The sequence below is a fragment of the Mustela putorius genome, unplaced genomic scaffold (genome assembly GCF_011764305.1).
Source record: "Mustela putorius furo isolate JIRA1106 unplaced genomic scaffold, ASM1176430v1.1 tig00003834_pilon_pilon_pilon, whole genome shotgun sequence".
NCBI classification, from domain to species: domain Eukaryota; kingdom Metazoa; phylum Chordata; class Mammalia; order Carnivora; family Mustelidae; genus Mustela; species Mustela putorius.
The window spans coordinates 126,998,087-127,018,712 of NW_025421987.1; the positions used below are offsets into that span (position 1 = coordinate 126,998,087).

General features: G+C 41.3%; 2 protein-coding genes and 1 non-coding gene across 6 annotated transcripts in view; 2 read left to right on the top strand and 1 right to left on the bottom strand.

Moving 5' to 3' along the window:
* Positions 1–685: 685 nt before the first annotated feature.
* Positions 686–8,212, top strand: HIGD1A (HIG1 hypoxia inducible domain family member 1A). Of its 2 annotated transcripts, none has more exons than XM_004754272.3 (4): positions 686–843; positions 5,106–5,220; positions 5,944–6,078; positions 7,186–8,212. In XM_004754272.3, the coding sequence occupies exons 2-4, from the start codon at positions 5,124–5,126 to the stop codon at positions 7,233–7,235; spliced, it is 282 nt and encodes a 93-aa protein (XP_004754329.1). In that variant the 5' UTR covers positions 686–843; positions 5,106–5,123; the 3' UTR covers positions 7,236–8,212. The 2 variants fall into 2 exon arrangements, with proteins under 2 accessions (XP_004754329.1, XP_044944946.1); XM_045089011.1 differs by having other exon boundaries at positions 749–839.
* On the bottom strand, positions 5,164–5,304 carry LOC123394560. Its single transcript, XR_006609324.1, has one exon. It is a non-coding gene; the product is annotated as a U4 spliceosomal RNA (small nuclear RNA).
* Positions 8,213–16,260: 8,048 nt separating the features above from the next.
* CCDC13 (coiled-coil domain containing 13) overlaps positions 16,261–20,626 on the top strand; it is a 51,531-nt gene continuing 47,165 nt past the window's right edge. The window contains exon 1 of one of the 3 annotated variants that reach the window (XM_004754261.3): positions 16,261–16,367. The gene's annotated coding sequence lies outside the window, so the exon portion shown is untranslated. Of the gene's footprint in view, positions 16,368–17,054; positions 17,182–20,626 lie in introns of those variants that run through there. The other 2 variants (XM_004754262.3, XM_045089012.1) reach the window with 2 other exon arrangements.

Below are 20,626 nucleotides of genomic sequence, written 5' to 3' on the forward strand. Positions count from 1 at the left end.
AATTCGCGGTTCTACTACGGGATTCTAATTTAGCCGCAACTCCCCGGGGGCACAGTCGTTGATGCTTTGCCTCAATTCGCCATACAGACTGGCTATGTCCTACGAACAAGTTACGGGCTGTCTCCCGAAGTTCACCGTCACCAAGGGCCGCTGACACTTCTCAGAGAAACCTCCCCCCTTCAGGGTGAAGTCTCCTCTAGCGACCCCATGCTTGCGACTAATGGCTGCCCCTCACCACACTGTAAACCCCAGAAAAGCTCGGCGAGAGGCCCGACAGCGCACGTTCGCGGCAGCACAGAACCACCAGGGGAACGGAACGGACGAGCGCTCCTTCGCCTCACCGCGGCCGGCGCCCCGGAACACAGAGACGTCCTCCCCCGAGCCTCCCAAGGACTGGCTGCGGCCGAAACGCCTCAGGCCCGGCCCCGCCCCTCCCGCGTGCGGAACACAATGTTCGCAATGCTCGCCGCGGCTGCACGAAAGGAAAAGCGCGACAGAAATCTGAGGTTCCGCCCGGCTGGGAGCCAGGGCGCAGAAGAGGGCCTGCGCGAAGCCCTGACGCTGAACTCTCAGGCAAAGCCCTGACGCTGAACTCTCACGCAAGACGAGATCCCTACGCGAGAGCCGGAGACACGGAGCCACCGCCCACGCGCGCCGCCCGGGCCAATCCGGGACCCGCCCTACCCACCGCGCACACGCACGCACCCACCAGGACCCTCGCCTGCCGGGCGCTGGCTTCTTATTGGCTAGGGCTTGGTGTGGGCGGGACGAGAAGAAGCCGGCTGGACGGCGAGCGTGGGTGAGAGCCAGAAACTAGTGGGAACCTGAGTCCTGTCCCTGTAGGTATGTGAGGTTTGAGGGAATCCTGGAGCGGAGGCTGCGCTACCGTGGGGCGGGAAGAAGTGCGGCAGCGCTTGGCTGCGCCGAGCGCGCCTTGGGAGTGGTGGGGGCCGTGGGGCTGGGATGAGGGGGGCGATGGCCGGGTTGAAGGGTGCAAGTAGGAATTGGCGGGTCTCGGGCCCGACCTCGTGGTTCAGGGAAATTTGGGGGGTGTCTCACGGCCTGTCGGGTGAGGGGATGAAGTGGAAGCTTGTGGAGTGAATCGGCCGAAAGGGAAGACTCGCGGAGGGGGCGGTAACGAGAGAGCCATGGAGGGGGCTGGGGCCGACCTCAGGGAGCCGGTAGCGCGGATAGTTCCCGGAGCCGGGAGCCTTCCGGAGAGCCGGCCCGCGCGGTGAGTGAGGAGGGCTTGGGAGGGCAAGCGCTCCGGCCTTGGAGTCCAGACAAGGTCACGGGAGGAGACGGGGTGGGGCGCTTCGAAAGGTTGAGGGCGTAAAACCACACCACCCTACTCTTCTCCGGAACCGCGGGTTTCCTCCCACGCTGGGCGACCCTGTCCTACCCTGGGACGGTAAGAAGGCCTCAGGCCCTGTAGGAAGCATTTACATCTGTGACGGAATTTAAATTTCATCCTGAAAGCTAAGCCCGCCAGTGAGAGATAGGAAAACAGAGCACGGGTTTAGACTGGGAGCCGCTGAAATGATTCTGAGGTGTTACTCGCCTTTCTCCCATCACGGGTGCGGGCTGCAACTAGTTCCCTCAGTGGGGTAGTCCCCACCGTAGGATTTATGATTCCAGAAGCACGCAGGCACTTTCGAGTTCGACCGGTTTGGATGGAAAAGTTCAGACAGATCGAGGCGGCATCAGGCCCCAGCATGACACACAAGTTTGAGTCCTATATCCCAGGGCATCTGTTATTTCCTTGTGCCCCAGAATCAATCGAAGGGGGGTTCTTAAAATACAGATTCCTTAGGTCCCCTGCTCCATATCCTCTGAATCAGAATCTCCAGGGTGGGGCCTTTGCAGCCATTTTAAACAAGTTGACAGGTGACTGATGGAAAATCAGAATTTGAAGCCCTTGTTGTTAGTAGTTCCTGTGACCAAAATGACAGGCTGTGAAGATCCTTCAGTCTGTTACATCATCTCACGCTGGACAGCTCATCCTCCCTGAGGTCTTTTCTAGGTTCCCATGCATTTGGAAAGGTCTGCAGTAGTATCTTACTAAGTTTAGAGAATATTTAGTGTTTTCAAACTGGCTTTGAATATCATCTGGTCATTGATGCCTCTTTTTGTACCTGTTCAACTTTTTGACAGAGATCTGGGTCAGTTGCAATGGGCAGGTGAGAAAATTAAAATAAAGGAAAATCTAGAAGTGGTGCGAGTGAAAAAGGTCTATTCAAAGCACAGTTGAGGGGTGCCTGGGTGGCTCAGTGGGTTAAAGCCTCTGCTTTCGGCTCAGGTCATGATCCCAGGGTCCTGGGATTGAGCCCCACATCGGGCTCTCTGCTCAGCGGGGAGCCTGCTTCCTCCTCTCTCTCTGTCTGCCTCTCTGCCTATTTGTGATCTCTCTCTGTCAAATAAATAAATAAATCTTTAAAAAAAAAAACAAAGCACAGTTGAAATTGGTGGGTGAGTTAAGTCACTAGGGAAGGAAGTTCCGTTTGGTTTTAGGCATGATTTGCATATTTTTTACAATTGAAAGAAATGCAGGCTTCTGTTAAATGAATTTTAATCTTTTTCAGATTAAGTGTATTATCAGCGTCATAACGTTGGTGCTTTGACAATATATTGTCAGTCAGAAGAACTCTGGACCGTGTGTCAGGAGATCTGGTTTCAATCCTTGCCTGCCAGAGATATATTCTTGGTGTTGAACAATTCATATAACCCCTTTTCCTCTAAAATTAGGCTATTGGCATGGATTAATCATTTGGGTTGTTATTAACAAATTATATGATTCTTAGTTACTGATTCTGATACATTTTTATTTTATTTTATTTTTTAATTTTTATTTTAAGATTTTATTTATTTATTTGACAGACAGAGATCACAAGTAGGCAGAGAGGCAGGCAGAGTGGCAGGCAGAGTGAGAGGAGGAAACAGGCTCCCTGCTGAGCAGAGAGCCCGATGTGGGGCTGATGACCCCAGAGCTGAAGGCAGAGGCTTTAACCCACTGAGCCACCCAGGCACCCCTGATCCTGATACTTTTAAAAAGTTAGCCACTTTTCATTTGTATGGCTGCAAATCATGAATGCTTGGGTCAAAATTTTATATGCAAGGAGTGTTGCGAATATATAGTATGTTAGGTAGAGAAATAAAATTTGAACTATAGTATAATCTGTGGTGTGAGTGTTGGACTTTTTATATCCCTCTTTTGTCTTTAAATGTGCTACAGGGCATTCTCGATCAGAGACAGGTTATCTTTAGTCACTGAAAGCAAATAATGACCACATGGTTACCCCCACACCCTTATTCTTACTCTAAGGATTGCTTTCTGAAAATCTGATCAGATGACCTACTCATACAAACTTTAGATTCTGTATCATAGGTGAGAACTGGAGTTGAGTGGATTTTCTTCTTTCATATATGTACAGGAAAGAGACTGCCATCCTCTGTCTTCCTGAAGGAGGGAGAAAAGACTTTTGGTCCACTGACCTGTTGAAAATTATACTGATCCAGATGTGAGGGTTTAGAGGAAAGACCACTGACTTTCTTGTTTTTAAAGATAATTCCTGGGGTGCCAGGGTGGCTCAGTGGGTTAAGCCTCTGCCTTGGGTCAGGTCATGATCTCAGGTCCTGAGATTAAGGATTTCTTTGTCAGACGCCAGAATTGGATTCTTCCCAATGGGGATGGGGGCTCAGAAGGATGATTTCACTTTTCAAACTAAGCAGTACACCGCCCTCTAGAGTTGACTTTTTTTTGAGGGTCTTAAACCTATGGCTCACACCCTCACAATAGCAAAGTGCTGAATGAGAGTTGTTATTGAAGGGAGTATGATGCGTGATGCACATGAAAAAACCCAGAAGTGAAGGTAAGATGTTACATGGGTAGTGGGATGGGCAGTTGACTTTTGAAGTTAATGTAACTGACACTAATCAGACTTGTACACTTAACATGTGTTTGACTCCCTTCTTTTATCTGTGGGTAACATTTACAGGCGGTTAAATCAGCTCAGTGAAGAGGGAAGTATATACGTATTTATTGTGACTAAGGTGAAACTGACTTTGTTATTTTTCTCATTGTGATAAAACACCTGTTAAATAGCTTCCTTTGTAAAAGGAGATGACTGAAAAAGGGAGAATGGAGTCTTTGATCTCTATAAAAGAAGGCAGAGAGTTTTAAGAGGGAGGTCTAGGGAATGTAAGGTATGTAAAGGAAAGTAGAGCTGAAACTTAGGAGACATTCATTCATTAAGAAGGTCCTGAGGATAGTTCAGTTTTTTCGCTGCAGTGATGTTAAAAATGATAACCCTAGGTTAAAAAAAAACAACAACCCAAAAGGCTATATTGTGTTCAATTGAACATAAATTATGGTTTAAAAGTATTGGTTAAAAAGTAAACAATAGTATTTAAAATAAAAGCTTTATTTTTTAAAAAGATTTTATTTATTTGAGAAAGCAAGACAAAAGTTATTTCAATTAAAAAACAAAATTGGGGTGCCTGGGTGGCTCAGTGGCTTAAACCCTCTGCCTTCGGCTCAGGTCATGATCCTGGGGTCCTGGGATGGAACCCCGCATTGGGCTCTGCGCTCAGCAGGGAGCCTGCTTCCTCCTCTCTCTCTGCCTGCCTCTCTGCCTACTTGTGATCTGTCTGTCAAATAAATAAATAAAATCTTAAAACAAAACAAACAAAACTTTCACTGTTATCAACAATGTGCTGCTAAAAAGGAATTGGTTGGGATGCCCCGTAGCTCAGTCAATTTAGCATCTGACTCTTGATCTGATCTCAGCTCAGGTCTTGATCTCAGGGTTGTGAATTCAAGCTCCACCTTGGGCTCCATGCTGGGTGTGGAGCCTACTTAAATATAAACAAATAAAAAAGAATTGGTTGTATGGGATGAACATCAAAACAATAGGGGGGGATAAATAGAATTCTTCCTAAAGGTAGCCACAGGTTAAAAATATAGTTAATTTCTAAAAAATACTTTCTAAACATTATGGACAACATACCAGGTTTTTAGGTGGAAAGTAGGAGCATTTTAAGTACATCCAGCCATTCAGTGTTCAAGATGCTTTTAATTGTAGAACTTCCTGGAAATTCTCTTTCAGGAGGATTCTTCAGCCACTATGTCAACCGGCACAGATGTTTCTCTTTCTTCCTATGATGAAGATCAGGGATCGAAACTTATTCGAAAAGCTAAAGAGGCACCGTTTGTTCCCATTGGTAAGTTTGACTTTGATATTCTATTAGCAATAATCGCGCCTCGGATAAACCTCATTGGCTACGATACTGCTACTGCGCAAAGCTGACTTTGATATTCTAATAATCAGTTTGTTGTGAGCTATAAATCAGTAGAAGTGTGGTCAACTCATTCACCAGGCACATCCTGAAAGCATTTGTTTTCATATATTTTGTTCCTATGTTGTTGAAATATGTAAGATTGCCTTGATATAACATTGTCTATAAAAATTCTTCTGTGTGTCTTCAGCCTTCATTTATTGACTCTCATTTCAGTGAATGTGTTGGGGGACCCTATGACCACCCTCAGTCTCAATGATTTGCTAGAAGGACTCAACAAGGCTAACTAAAAAAGCTTACCCTCACAGTTATGGTTTATTACAGTCTCTGCTATGTTTACTGATTCCTCTCAGGGAAGGAAATAGGACTGAGAGAAGAGTTCCCTTGGCGCTCTTAAAGCATCCTCCTGGCTGCACAGCCCACAATTTGAAGATGATCTTAACTTCCTGAATCTTCTACTGTTTACTACCAATTATGGGTTTTGGACTTTAAGAGGGAAAATTAAAAACTCAATTTGTGTGTTAGTTAATTAATGGTCTCAATAGAACATCTTTGTAAAAATAGTAGAGGTTTATATTGATTGATAGTAAAGTCATCTTGCTTCCCTGACCCCATGCGATGATATACTTGTGACTCTTTGTTTCACAGGAATGGCCGGGTTTGCAGCAATTGTTGCATATGGATTATATAAATTGAAGAGCAGGGGAAATACTAAAATGTCTGTTCACTTGATCCACATGCGTGTGGCAGCCCAAGGCTTTGTTGTAGGAGCAATGACTCTTGGTAGGTTCTTAGAGGAAATTTTCAAGTTTCTAATTCCCATTAATAGATTTTATAAATCAAGGTAGGTACTTTTAGCTGACTTTGAAGTAGTTTGAAATGTCACTTATTTTTTTCTCATAAAAATTGTATTAATAAAGGTAGTTCAATTAGTGACACAGTTTTTACTGTCTGATACAGTAAATGTTTTATTTGTTTTACATGTTTTAAAGGAAAAAAAAAACCCGTTCTGTCCATCATAGAACTTATAATTTCACTGGAGTCTAAATATGTAAATAGGGTTGGTAGTAAGAGCCATTATCTGGGAGAGACATATGACATAAGACTACTGTTTTATTGAATTTTTGAAAGTGGCAAAATTTTTTGGTTTTTTTTTAAGAGCCCAAGGGGGTAGGACAGGTTGAGAGAGGGAGAGAGAGAATCTAAGCAGCCTCCACATTTAATGGGGAGACCAACATGGGGCTTGATCTCGGGACCCTGAGATTATGCTTAAGCCAAAATCAAGAGTCAGGTGCTTAACTGACTGAGTCACCCAGGTGCCCCAGAAAATGTTTTTTTAATGTAGGTATTACAGTCTTTTATTGGCTTTTTAATTTTATTGACTTCACTTACTGTTACATGGCAAGAGTACTCCTTTTAAAGTTGTAAGATTAATATATTGTTTTTTTTTTTAAAGATTGTTTCTTTATTTATTTGACAGGCAGAAAGAGAGAGAGAGGAGGAAGTAGGCTCCCGGCTGAGCAGAGAGCCCGATGTGGGGCTTGATCCCAGGACCCTGGGATCATGACCTGAGCCGAAGGCAGAGGCTTAACCTACTGAGCCACCCAGGCGCCCCTAATTGTTCTTTAAAATAAATATTTCAGTAGTCTGAAGTAGACACAAGAACCTCGAGCTACTGGGAACCTGTAGAAAAAAAGAATTTCAGAAATTTAAAGAAGGCAAAAGTATAAACAGCCTGGGGTCTTGTTCCCCTTATAAATATTGCATGATAGCAAGGTGCTACTTTTAGCTATTTTATGAACTGTTTTCCGTTTTCTTAATATCATGGAAAATATTAAATGTTTAACTACTGTTTTTTTTTTTTTGTTTTGTTTTGTTTTTTTCCTTTAGGTATGGGGTATTCCATGTACAAGGAATTCTGGGCAAAGCCTAAACCTTAGAAGAAGAGAAGCTGTCTCAGTTTTGTTGGTGGTGTTTGCTTTAGTTAGGCATTTCATATTGAGTTTATATGTTTATGTTGAAAATAAATCATTTGAATGGGTCAGATAATATGGTAGTTTAAGTATTGGCTTCCTGTCTTGCAGGCTTGATTTGCCTGGTTACCAGACTACTAGTGACCAGTCAACTAGCTAGGTCATTCAGGGGAGTCACATTAGCACAAAAGAAGAAACATGTCACTTTTAAATGGACTGGACAGTGGTAAAATATGCTCCTCCTTAAACTCTTATGATCAAATCAGTTAGAAAGAGGACAGTGTGCCAGTCCTGAAGTACTCGTAGTTGCTGATTTGATTCTAGTATCAAAACATGCTTTTGATGTTATGTAGGAATCCCATTTAACTTTTTTCTGCCTATTTTGCAGATTGATTGGGTACTTCAGTTTTTAGGACTGGTTGGCTCTTAATCCTTTCAGAACAGTGCATGGAATATAGTAAGCTTCCCAACAACCTAAAATACGTTTATTTAAACTAAACCTAAAAAGCCGATAAAGAGCTGTTTAGAGTAATATTTATTTAAGAATCATAGTTGTAAACATGAGAATAACCTAACTGTGGATCCCAGTTTAGCTTTTTTTGTAACTGCAGAGTTATATTTATGCTGCTGTTGTATTAGAATAATTTCTAAATGTTGAAATGTGTATTTTAAGTACTAATGCAAAGGTTAAGTGACAAACACTTTTTTAAATGTATGAAGCTTGTTTATTTTCTCTGTAAGAATCATAAATGTTAACAAATTACCTACAGTTGAAGTGATTGATGATTTTATTCACAAGGTAGTTTGGTCAGACATAATACACAAACTTTGGTATACTCTAGAATGCTTTATTACATTTGTGAAATTTTCTTGTCTAACCTAAATTTACATTCCATGGTGATAACATGGTAAATGTAGTGTTAGTAAAGAAGGTGAACACATCAGTTGCCTTGTATTTATTTCAATTTAGAAAAAAATCAGTCATTCCTTAGTAACACAAGGATTAAGTTCCAAGAAAAAAGAATATTTTATACCTGTGGTAGGAACTATGGTTAAAGCATATTTATCAAACAGGAATAATCGTTAATATCTGTTGAGTATTTACTATGTGCCACACACTATTCTAAGTGCTTTTCATGTATAATGTCATTTAGATTTACTAACAATCCTAAGAGGTAGGAATTATCCTTATTTGACAGAGGAGAAGACTGAGGCATGAGTGTAAATATCTAACCCAGGGTCACAAAGCTAGAGAGGGTTATAGGTTTGGGACAGGAACCTGGGCAGTCAAGTCGTAGATGCCAATAGGTATTAGAAATGATGGCCTTTGTGAAACTGAGTGGCCGCAGTTATCATAAATTAATAAAGTTAGGCAAGAGGTTACAGCATGGTCTTGACTCACCACTGAATCTTTTTTTTTTTTTTTTTAAGATTTTATTTATTTATTTGTCCGAGAGAGAGCGAGCACAGGCAGACAGAGTGGAAGGCAGAGTCAGAGGGAGAAGCAGGCTCCCTGCGGAGCAAGGAGCCCAATGTGGGACTGGATCCCAGGACGCTGGGATCATGACCTGAGCTGAAGGCAGCTGCTTAACCAACTGAGCCACCCAGGCGTCCCTCACCACTAAATCTTAAACTTGGATTAAATCTGAGTTTTCTCAATCTTGGGTATAAAATGAGAAGGTGAGCTAGGTAATTTCTACAGTCCTATATAGCTTATAGGTCATTATATGAGTCTGAAAAATGCTTTAAAAATAAAAACTATTACTAGGAACTATTTTCTCAGGTTCCAATAGATCTGATAGGAGATCCTGGTAGGCAGTCCTAGCAATTGTTTCACGAAGGATAAGCCTTCTGTAGAACAAATTTGGGAACAATTTTCAGGAAATTGTTCTAACAGATGAGTATATTACTGACTTGTTAAACCAAATAAATACTCATTTGAGAGAAGTTGGCCTGGACCATTGCCAGAAGCTAGGGCAAACAAAAGCAAAGTGTTGGGTACTGAGCATTATGTAATTAAAGGTGGGGTTGCCCATTCAAGGAAGAGAGTGGTAAATTAGCTGGATGAATGGATTGCCATCAGATAATGAAGTTCTTAAAAGTGGTTTAGGTGGGTGTGATGTTACATCTTATTAAGTCAGTCCTGGGTTCACAGCTCTGTCACCTATTACCCAAGTAGCCATGGTTTCATCATCTGTAAGATGGGGGCAATAATATTAGTGGCTGAGAGGGATGGTAAAATGCAGTCAATGGTTACTGTAAGGATCTTAGCACAACACCTGATGCTGGAGGAAACTCTACAAATGACTGCAACGCCCGTTGGTACAGTGGTAAGCTTGGGAAAGTCTGGCAGGGAAGGCCGCCATTAAGTGGTTATAAAAAGCCTGTTGAATGCTAGGGAGAGGTAGCAGCAGTAACATCCAGCGTGGTGTGTGTTGGGGGAGGGCGGGAGGTGAGGCACTTAACCCAGGGTTGCAATCAGAGTTAAGTACCCCTCAGGAAGCAATGTTGTACCTTAAAGAGATGGTATGTTGATTTTCACTGAGAGTTTGATTCCTTGGCTTAATATTTCTATGTGATTGGGGCATTGATGTGTGATTGCTTCCATGTCTCCTTTAGTATTTTTTTTTTTTTAAGATTTTATTTATTTATTTGACAAGAGATCACAAGTAGGGAGAGAGGCAGGCAGAGAGAGAGAGAGGAAGGGAAGCAGGGTCCCTGCTGAGCAGAGAGCCGGATACAGGCCTCGATCCCAGGACTCTGAGACCATGACCTGAGCCGAAGGCAGAGGCTTAACCCATTGAGCCACCCAGGCGCCCCTCTCCTTTAGTATCTTTGAGGCCATGATGATCCTTTTCATTCAGAGCACGTGGCATTAGTGCCTGTCTCATATAAATGTTCAATAAATATTTATTTAATGGGAATAAATAGGTTTTGTTTTTTTACATATGAGTCAGTTCTCAGAAGTTACCTATTTTTTTTTATTTGTTTGACAGACAGAGATCACAAGTAGGCAGAGAGGCAGGCAGAGAGAGAGAGAGAGGGAAGCAGGCTCCCTGCTGAGCAGAGAGCCCATTGTGGGACTTGATCCCAGGACCCTGAGATCATGACCTGAGCCGAAGACATCGGCTTAACCCACTGAGCCACCCAGGCACCCCCAGAAGTTACCTATTTTTGATGAGCAACAGTGACATCTGGTGGTATGCGTTGGAACTGAAGTCTTCAAAGTACAAGGCTTCTCTGTCAGGATTTTGGAGTAGTGCATCAGTTAGGGCAACCCTCTGGCCTCACAGATGAGGAAATGCTACTTGGAGAGTTTCAGGAACTTGAAATTTAGGCTCTATCTCTATGTACATCTACAGCCCATCATAATATACCTACTAGGCCAGAACAAAGCTGAATGAATAAGGTATTTTAAAGTTCTCCTGTGTCAAATGATAGAATTGACAATTACTATTTATATACCTGATCCTCTTTGAAATAAAGAATTTTCTTTTAGCAAGGTATACGATAGAAATTTTCCCTAAATTCAACAGTCCTAATTGGTTCTAGTTTGGAGGTCAGTGTCCACATGATCCCTTCAGAGGAACTCAGTTAACAGGTCCTCTCTAGTATTCTGAGCTGCTTATAATGGTGTTTGGTTTTTTTCCTGTCTCTAGTGTAACTGAAGTGTCACAGACAAAAATCGCACAATGTGAGGAGGAGATGCCATCCTGCCTTTCATGCCTGTACCTAAATTCAGCCCGCACATAACTGTACTTACTGTCTTCCCCACTGGTGCCCCTTCTTGGCTCACCCATCTCTTGTCACTGACACCCTCCACCTCCCTCTGTCACTCTCTGGCCTCAAACTCTTAGAAATGTCTTAACTTTCTCCTGTGTTATCACTGTTAAGCCACTCACCAAATCCTGCCAGGTTTTTCATAAACAGTCTCTCAGAGTTGTCCTTTTCCACCTGTTGCTACTACTTTAAATGTAGGCCCTTCATCTCCTGTCCTGTGACCTAGTTCAGGAGTGCCAAAGCCCTGTGCTCTCCACTGCCCCCAACACCTTTGCTCCTGTGCCACTGGTTTTCTGAATGTTCCCTTTCCCCATTCCCATACAATTCAAATGCACATCGTAAAGGCCCACCCCAAATTCTATTTTGTAAAGCTTCTCTGTACTCTTGTAGGTCACAGTGAACTTTCCCTTTTCTCACATCTTCCCATAATGAGTTGTAAATGCCTAAGACAACACTTTTGTGAGAAAAAAATGCATACTTTTGTGTACTGCTTTGCTGTATAGTAAACACTTCAGTACTCTTCTACTAGTTCCCCACAAAAAGACGCTGAAGTACATATTACCCTGACTTTATCAGCAAGGAAAACTAACTTACTCAAATACATAAAATTGAAAAGTAGCAGAGCACAAACCTAGAGCCTTGGTCACATGGAGAAACTGCATGATGGAAGGGAAGGTAGATAAAAAAAGGTACATACAGTAATAACTGTTCAAGATATACTAAGTCTTACCTTCATTTCCACCTTCCATCACACACACATGCATTCCTTCCCTATTCAGGTCCTAAGCACAGTGTTTTATTTTTCCAATGTGCCATAGCTGCTTTGTCCTCAGATTTCTTCATTTAAAATCCTCAGTCTTTGTTGTGGCCTTTATGAAAAGAAAGGTGAATGAATTCTCTATATAAATGGTCTTTACTGTGAAGCTGGTAAAATAAGAAACTAATACTTACTCAAGGCACTGGGAACCTAATCAACAGGGAGAAACCAAGAATTCCTGACACCAGGTGACTCATCCAAGTGTTTTGAAAGACCATGATAGGAGCCAAGAGTGAAATTGAGAAATTTTGAGTAAAATATAAAATAATGACCAGTCCATTATGCTAAAGGCTAGGAGGAGAGCCAAGGTAGATCTCATCCATCAGAGAGGTCCCTTGGAACTAAGGACTACTGAATCTTGGCAGAACATTTTTGAGTTTTCTAATAAGATCAGCATATGATGTGTGAGATCACCATATGTACAAACACATTTTAGATGAAATAGCACCATGAATAAAATAAGACTTGACTGTATCCAAAATGGTGTTACACTAAAACACAAAGTGTACTGGGAGGGGTCTGTTAGAGGCTGAAAGCCAGCAAAGAAAGCCCAAATCCATGGTGAGTTGAAGAGGTGGAACTGACATATATTTAACACCTTCCAACAAGAAGGATCTTGACCCTGGTGAAAACGAACAATTTTTGTCTGTTGGAGGGGGCAGGGGTTCCTTATTATGAGGAATATTTTTATAAGGCTTAACACTGGGTCAAAAATATCTCAAGGCAGTTTGCCTCTGTTTGCTCTGAATCCGTGCTCAGAATATCTTTCCAATGATGCTTGGCTTTGTGGGTGTTTGATTCTGGGAAGGGAGAGGCTCTGGATATGGGTCACAATTCCCTAATGTAAACTAGTGGCTTAGTGCTCTGGTTTATATGTCAATCACTTAATGCCATGACTGCTGCTAAGTTTAGCCCCAGTAGACATTTATGGTATAATGACCAAATTAGATTTTGGACCTGCAAAGTTGAAGTCGATAAGTGGAGAGGTCTGAAATGTGTAGAGCCAAATGGTGCCTTAGTTTTAAGCTGCAGCAAAGCTTGCTCCCATTTTGACACAAAACAGCAAAATATGTAATAATACACCTGAAGAGCATTTCACAGTTTACAAAACACATTCATGACCTATTTGATTATCATAGTTGTAAGAGTACTATTGTTATTTTAAGAAAATTGAGGTTTGTGACTTGACTACTGTCAGAGAATTCTTTCTTCTGATCATTTATTCAATTCAATTTTGCTTCTCATAGTAAGAATAGGATCACTGACTGCTTATGTTATATTTATTTGTAGGACAGTGCCTATAATTCCAGTGAGGGAAAATCTATTTGGTGACCTTATGGTCATCTTTTAAAAAATAAATAAGCATGGATAAAAGTCCCGCTTTAAAGTTGGAGCTGTGGGAAAGACCTAATTGAGGGATTAGGAAAAGAAGCAGTTAGGTCCACACACATCAGTGCAACTGATTTTTTTATTTTATTGTAAAATATACACAACAAAGTTTACTATTTTAACCTTAAGTGTACAGTTCGGTGGCACAAAGTACACTTGACAATGCTGTGCAACTCTTACCAGCATCTGCCTCCAGAACTTTGTCATCGTGCCAAAGAGAAACTTAATACCTTTTCATAAAGCCAATTTCCCTTTTCCTGGCCCCTGGCAACTTCTCTTCTACTCTTTATGTATTTGCCTTTTCTAGGTACCTAATATAAGTGGAATTATATAATATTTGTCCTTTTATGTCTGGCTCATTTCACTTTAGCATAACATTTTCAAGGCTCATTTATATTGTAGCATGTCAGAATTTCTTTCTTTTTTATGGCCAAATAATATTCCACTGTATGGATAGAGCACAGTCTGTATATCCATTCATCTGTTGATGGACACTTGGGTTGTTTCCACCTTGGGCTATTGTGAATAGTGCTTCTATGAACATTGGTGTACAAATATCTCTTTGAGTTCCTGCTTTCATATTTTGGTTCTATACCCAGAAGTGAAATTCCTGGATCATATAATCCTATGTTTAAGTTCTTAAGGAATTGCCAGACTTTTCTATAGAAGCTTTACCATTTTATACCCCACTAGCAGTGCATAAGGGTTGCTTTCCACATCCTGATCTGCACTTGTTATTTTCCCTTTTTTTTTTTTTTTTGGTAGTCATGCTAATGAAGTGGTATTTCATTGTGGTTTTGATTTGTATTCCCCTAATGGGTAGTGATGTTAAGCATCTTTCCATATACTTGTTGGCCATCTTTTTTGGAGGAGTCCATTCAAGTCCTTCCCTATTTTCAAATTAGGTTGTTTAGTTGTTGAGTTTGCTCAACTGATTTTTGACAAAGGTTCAAAAGCAATTCCATGGAAGAAGGCTACCTTTCAATGATGGTGCTATAGCAATTGGACATCCATAAGCCAAAGGATGGGGGGAACCACAACCTCAACTTTACATTTCATGCAAAGATTATGTCAAAGTAAAATGTGACATAAAAATCTAACACTTTTAGAAAATCATAGGGAAAAATCTTTGGGATCCAGAGCTAGACAAGGGGTTTTTGTTTGTTTGTTTGTTTTGTTTTATTTTGTTTTTGGTAAGCAGTTCTTAAATGATCCACAAAAGGTTGATAAAATGGACTTCCTCAAAACCAAAGCCTTTTGTTCTGCAAAAGCCCATTCAAAGAAAATTAAAAGACAAGCTACAGATTGGAAGGAAATATTTACAAGCCACATATCCAATGAAGGACTATTATCTAGAATATACAGAGAATTCTCAAAATTCTACAGATATAGCACAAAAGACATGAATACCAAAGATGATAGATAACAAGCAAATGAAAAAAATGCTCTATATCATCACCCATCATGCACATTAGAACCACAATGAGGTGTCACTACATACCTATTAGAATGGCTAACACAATATAGAAAATAAATTAAAAAATACTGGCAAGGATGTGGAGAAACTGGGTCACTCAATGTACCATTTCTGGTGGGAATGTGAAATGGTACACCCACTCTAGAAAACAGGTTGGCTGTTTCTTATAGAACTAAACATGCAGTTGCCATACAACTGCACTCTTGGGCATTTATCTCAGAAAAATGAGAACTTAGGTTCACACAAAAAAAACTATATAAATGTTCCTATCAGCTTTATTCATAATATCCCCAAACTGGAAACAGCCCAGAAGCCTTCCAATGGATAAATGGTTAAACAAACTGGCATGTCCATACCATGGAAAACTATCCAGCCATGAAAAGGAGCAAATTATTGATACACACACAATAATTTGGATGAGTTTCCAGAGAATTCCTCTGAGGAAAAAGAAAGAAAGAAAGAAAGATAGATCGATCAATCCCTGAAAGTTAGATATTGTATATCTGCATAAAGTTTTTGAAATGACAACATTTTAGAAAAGGAAGATGAATGGTTACCAGGGTTTAGGGACTGGGAGGTGAGAGAGGGATGTGAATGTGGTTATAAACCTCGAAGAGAGGGATCCTTGTTGTGAATGAAGTGTCCTGACTGTGGTGGTGGGTACGAAAAACTACACACATTGTAAAATTGAAGAGGACAAAATACATCACAAACGTGAATACAAATGAAACATGATTAAGATAGGAGTATCAGTGTCAGTATTCTGATTGGTATTGCAAAGTGTGATCTGGTGACACATCTTTCTGAATGTGTATGAGGTGAATGCCTTATGAGGAAAAAAGAAAGAAAAGCAATTATGAGATGTCTGGACATTTTCAAATTACAAAGGCCCGAATCAATACTTGGAAAGCTTCCTTCGATTTCCTTTCATAGAAATTTGCCTCCCACTTCCACATAGCCATTAATATAGTAGTGACTTGACTTAGGTTGGGGAGTGCCTTAAAAAAACAAACATACAAGTGTTTTCCACGATGAACATAAACTATATTCATTATTTTTAAAATCCCCCAAAATGCAAGAATAAAAACAGCACTGTAATTCCACCACCTAAATATAATCATTTTAATATTTCTATATGCTCCTCACAGTCTTGTTTCTTTTTAAAAACTATTTAGCAATTACTATTTTGCGTCCTGCTTTTTTCACTTACCATCACAACACAATTTCCCCCGTTTTTCAAAGACATGCAGAATACGTTAAATTTCGTGGTGGGATCATTTTTCAACTCCCTTACAGGACAACTGAATGTGCATCTCTGCACAAAATGTTTAGCCGACGAAACTTTTAAAACATGTTCCAGAACCACGTAACTGGGCCAACGTTAAAGTTTCAGGCACAGGACTCCTATTTCAGCCTACCGCCCCTATTCCCACCCCTCCTCAACCTGGGCCACAAACGCCACCGTCACTTTTCCAGCTCCCACAGTCCCCTCGGCCTCCGTAGACACGTGGTGACGTCACGCTGGTCGTGACGTTGCTGGTTTCCCTGGTGACGGTTGCTGGGGCAGCGCGTGCCGGCGTGGGGAAGAGGAGACAGAGCTGCTCCGGCTTTGCAAGTGAGGAGCGGAGGGACGGCTGTAAGTGCTGGGAAGGGCGGAAGGTCCAAGGCTGAAGCCTGGGGAGCCAGCAGCTGCTGGGGTGGGGGTGGGGGGTGCTGGACCTGGGTGGGAGCGCACAAGCTCTCCCCGGCATCCTTCCCTGCCGCTGCCCGGTGCCCACTGCCTGCCTGGCGAGCGAGGTCTCTCCCCACTTCATTCTGTCAGTCTCCATGTACAGCTTCCTCGCCTCTCCAAACAGAGACTTAGATTCCGTGTGTTTACAGGAGTTAGTGAGGTGCAGAGAGGGATCTGCTGCCCAAAGTCACACAGTAGGCGCCATGGTCGGAACTCCGACCCAGGTCCGTCGGACCAGCACCCTCTTCTGGTTATCCTCTACAGAACCCTGCTGCGCAGTACTGAGAGGTGGAGCGGGAACTAAGCGACTTGTTGGTATCCACTTCCCTCGCATTCCCAATTCAGGGCCAGCCCCCACGGACCGAAACCCAGACGAGCGAGTCCCCTCAGAGCGGGACTCCCTCCGGGCGAACCAGACCTGTGCGCCCCACCCCAAACCCATCCCTACGTTGATGCGGGTCCTGACAGGCGACTAGTAGGTGCACAGGGGTCTCAATTGGGAATCTCTTGGGCTTCTCCTCTGAACCCCCAGGACCCCAGGCTGTTGCTCGGAATACTCGAGGAGAACATAATAAAAAAGAGAGAGAAGGAAGAGGGAGGCTGGTGGAGGCAGAGCGGCTCGTGCCTGCGAGATGCCTCAGCCCTTCCTTCCTGGTGTCTGTTCCCAGTGCTCAACTGCCTCAGGGACCTTTGCTTTGCTACAGGAGTAGCCTAGTGGGTAGGTGTCATTCTCCCCATCCTTTGGCTCCAAATCTTTCCTGAGCCGAAAGTTCCTTCCATGCAGACTTAGCTTTAACTTAAAAAAAAAAATAATAATAATAAATAGGCTTTATTTCTTAGAGAACTTTTAGATTTACGGAAACATTGAACAGAAAATACAGAGTTCCTATATACGCCTCTGTTTCCCCATTATTACCATCATGCACTGCTCTGATATATTGTTACTACGGCTAAAGCTATGTCGTTATTAACTTTAAAAGTCTATAGTTTATGTTAGGGGCTGTGGGAACGTGTGCGTTGTACAGTTCTGTGGGTCTTGCCAAATGCATAATATCAAGTATCCACCATTAAAGTATCTTACAGAAGAGTTCCGTTGTCCTAAAAACCCATTGTTCTCCACTGTTCATCCTTCCCTCCCCTCTCCCCAAACACTGGCAACCACTGATCTTTTTACTTCTCTGTAGTTTTGCCTTTTCCAGAATGCCATATAGTTGGAGTCACACAGAATGTAGCCTTTTCAGACTGGCTTCTTCACTTGGAAATATGCATTTAACTTTCCTTCATGCTTTTTCATGGCTTGATAGCTCATTTCTTTTCATCACTAAACAATATTCCCTCGTATGGTTGTACCAATTTTTTTTTATCTTTTCACATACAGAAGGATTATCTCAGTTGCTTCTCATTTTAGGTAATTATGCATAAGGTTGCTATAAATATTCACTTACAGGTTTTTGTGTAGACATAACTTTTCAACACATTTGGGTTAATATGATTGTTGGATCATTTGGTAAGAATATGGTTAGCTTTGCAAAAAGCTGCCATTCTGTATTCCAAAGTGGCTGTACCATTTTGCATTCCCACCAGCAATGAATAAAATTTCCTGTTGCTTAAAATCCTTGCCAACATTTGGTGTTGTCAGTATTTTGGATTTTAGCCATTCTAGTAGGTGTGTAGTAGTATCTCATTGTTGTTTTAATTAGCAAGTCCTAACTACATATGATGTTGAACATCTTTTCATATGCTTATTTGCCATCTTATATATCTTCTTTGGTGAGATGTGTATTCAGATCTTCTGCTCACTTTTTATTTGGGTTGTTTTCATATTGTTAAGTTTCAAGGCTTCTTTTGCATATTTTGCATGCAGTCCTTTATCAGATATGTGTTCTGCAGTCAAAGTTTTCTTCCAGACTATGGCTAGTCTTTTCATTCTCTTAGCAGTGTCTTTTGAAGAGCAGAAGTTTTTAATTTTAATGAAGTCCAACTTAACCAGTATTTTTCTTTCATGGATCATGCTTTTGGTATTGTATCTTAAAACTCACTCCTAAACCCAAAGCCATCTAGATTTTTTCCCTATATTGTCTTCAAATAGTTTTACAGTTTTTCATTTTACATTTATATCTATGATCCATTTTGAGTTAATTTTGTGAAAGGTGTGAAGTCTGTGTCTAGATTCATTTTGTTGTATGTGATATCCAGTTGTTCCAGCACCATTTGTCAAAAAGACTATTGAATTGCCTTTGCTTCTTTTCAAAGATCAGTAGACTCCTTTTGTGGGGATCTATTTCTGGGCTCTCTTAGTTACATTCCATTGATCTGTTTGTTTTTTTCCCCGATACCACACTGTTTTAATTTCTGTAGCTTTATAGGAAGTCTTAAAGTTGGGTAGCATCAGTCCTCCAATTTTGTTCTTTTTCTTCAAAATTGTATTGACTATTCTAGGTCTTATGACTTTTTGTATAAACTTTAGAATCAGTTTGTTATTATCCACAAAGTAACTTGATGGGATTTTGATTGGGATTGTGTTGGAACTATAGATCAAGTTAGGAAGAACTGACAACTTTTTTTGTTTGTTTTGTTTATTTGGGGGAAGAAGTGACATCTTAACAGTAGTGAAGTCTTCCTGTCCATGATCATAGAATATTTATTTAGTTCTTCTTTGATTTCTTTCATCCAAGTTTTATAGTTTTCCTCATACAGATCTTTTACATATCTAGTTAGATGTATACTAAAGTATTTCCATTTTTATGTGACTGCAAATGGTGTTACATTTAAATTTCAGTTTCTAGTTGTTCTTTGCTGGCATATAGGAAAACAATTGACTGTTGTTTACTAAACTTGTGTCCTCAACCTTGCTATAGTTGCTTTTTATTTTTATTTTTTTAAAGATTTTATTTATTTATTTGACAGAGAGAGAGATCCTAAGTAGGCAGAGATGCAGGCAGAGGGGGAGGGGGAAAGTAGGCTCCCTGCTGTGCAGAGACCCTGATGTGGGGCTCGATGTGGGGCTCAATCCCAGGACCCAGAGATCATGACCTGAGCCAAAGGCAGAGGCTTAAACCACTGAGCCACACAGGCACCCCTATAGTTGCACTTTAGTTCCAGGATTTCTTTTTTGTTCTTTTTGTTGATTCTTTGGGATTTTCTACATACACAGTCATGTCATCTGAGAACAAGAAAGTTTTATATTTTTTCTTTCCAGTCTTTTTCTCTCCCACTGCCAGAAGCAGGATTGGATTTTCCTCTGATTTTCACAGTGAGAATCTGGTAGGAAAATCTGGGGCTAAAAACCATTAAAGTATGAGGGCCCCCAAAGAACTAGACCTCTTGGAGTTTTAAAACTGCAAGCTAGTCCACACCTAGCCCCCAACAATTACTCAATTACAGGTTAGTGTGTCTACTGATATTGACTCTAGCTGTAGACTTCTGCTCCTAGTAAGCTGATTCTTTGTATTCACCTGACTCTCCAGTTTTCTGGGAGCAATTTGCCCTATGACCTCAACTGTCTAATGATTCGGAGCTCCACTGATTTCCAGTTGTTGATTTTTAGATTTTTTCTTATTGTGAGGATAGAAATGATAGCTTCTAAACTCTTTACATGTCAGAAGTTCTGTTCAGCTTTAACTTTTAAAACTCTCTGCACCTCCAGTTCCACTCCTTAAGTCCAGAACAAGTAACAAGACCCTGGTTATGCCCGATCACCACATGTAGAAGGCACAGTATTATTAAGATGGATTTGTAAAGATAATGCTTGTCTAAGCACTTGTTATCATTACTTATGAATAGCATGTTCACAGATACAGCTGGTTACCAAAGATGGTGGGACTAAGAAAAGCCTAATTAGTCATTTTTCCAGAAATACTGAGCACCTAAATGTGTGCTAAATTCTGTGCAGATCTGAAAGACAGCAATGAAGATGTGCCATGTCAGGTAGCTTATGTACTAGTTAAAGAACATAGATGATAAACAGGTAGACTGTTCTGTGTATCAGATTTTGAAAAACATGATGGAGAAAAATAAACATGGGTAGGGAAGAGGGAGTTCAGGGGCTGGAAGCAGGAGAAGGGAATACAGAACTAGGTAGGGTGGGCAAGGAAGGCTCCCTGAGAACGTGCCCTTTGAGTAAATATCTATCTACCTGTCTGGCATTGGGAGAGGAAAAGTAA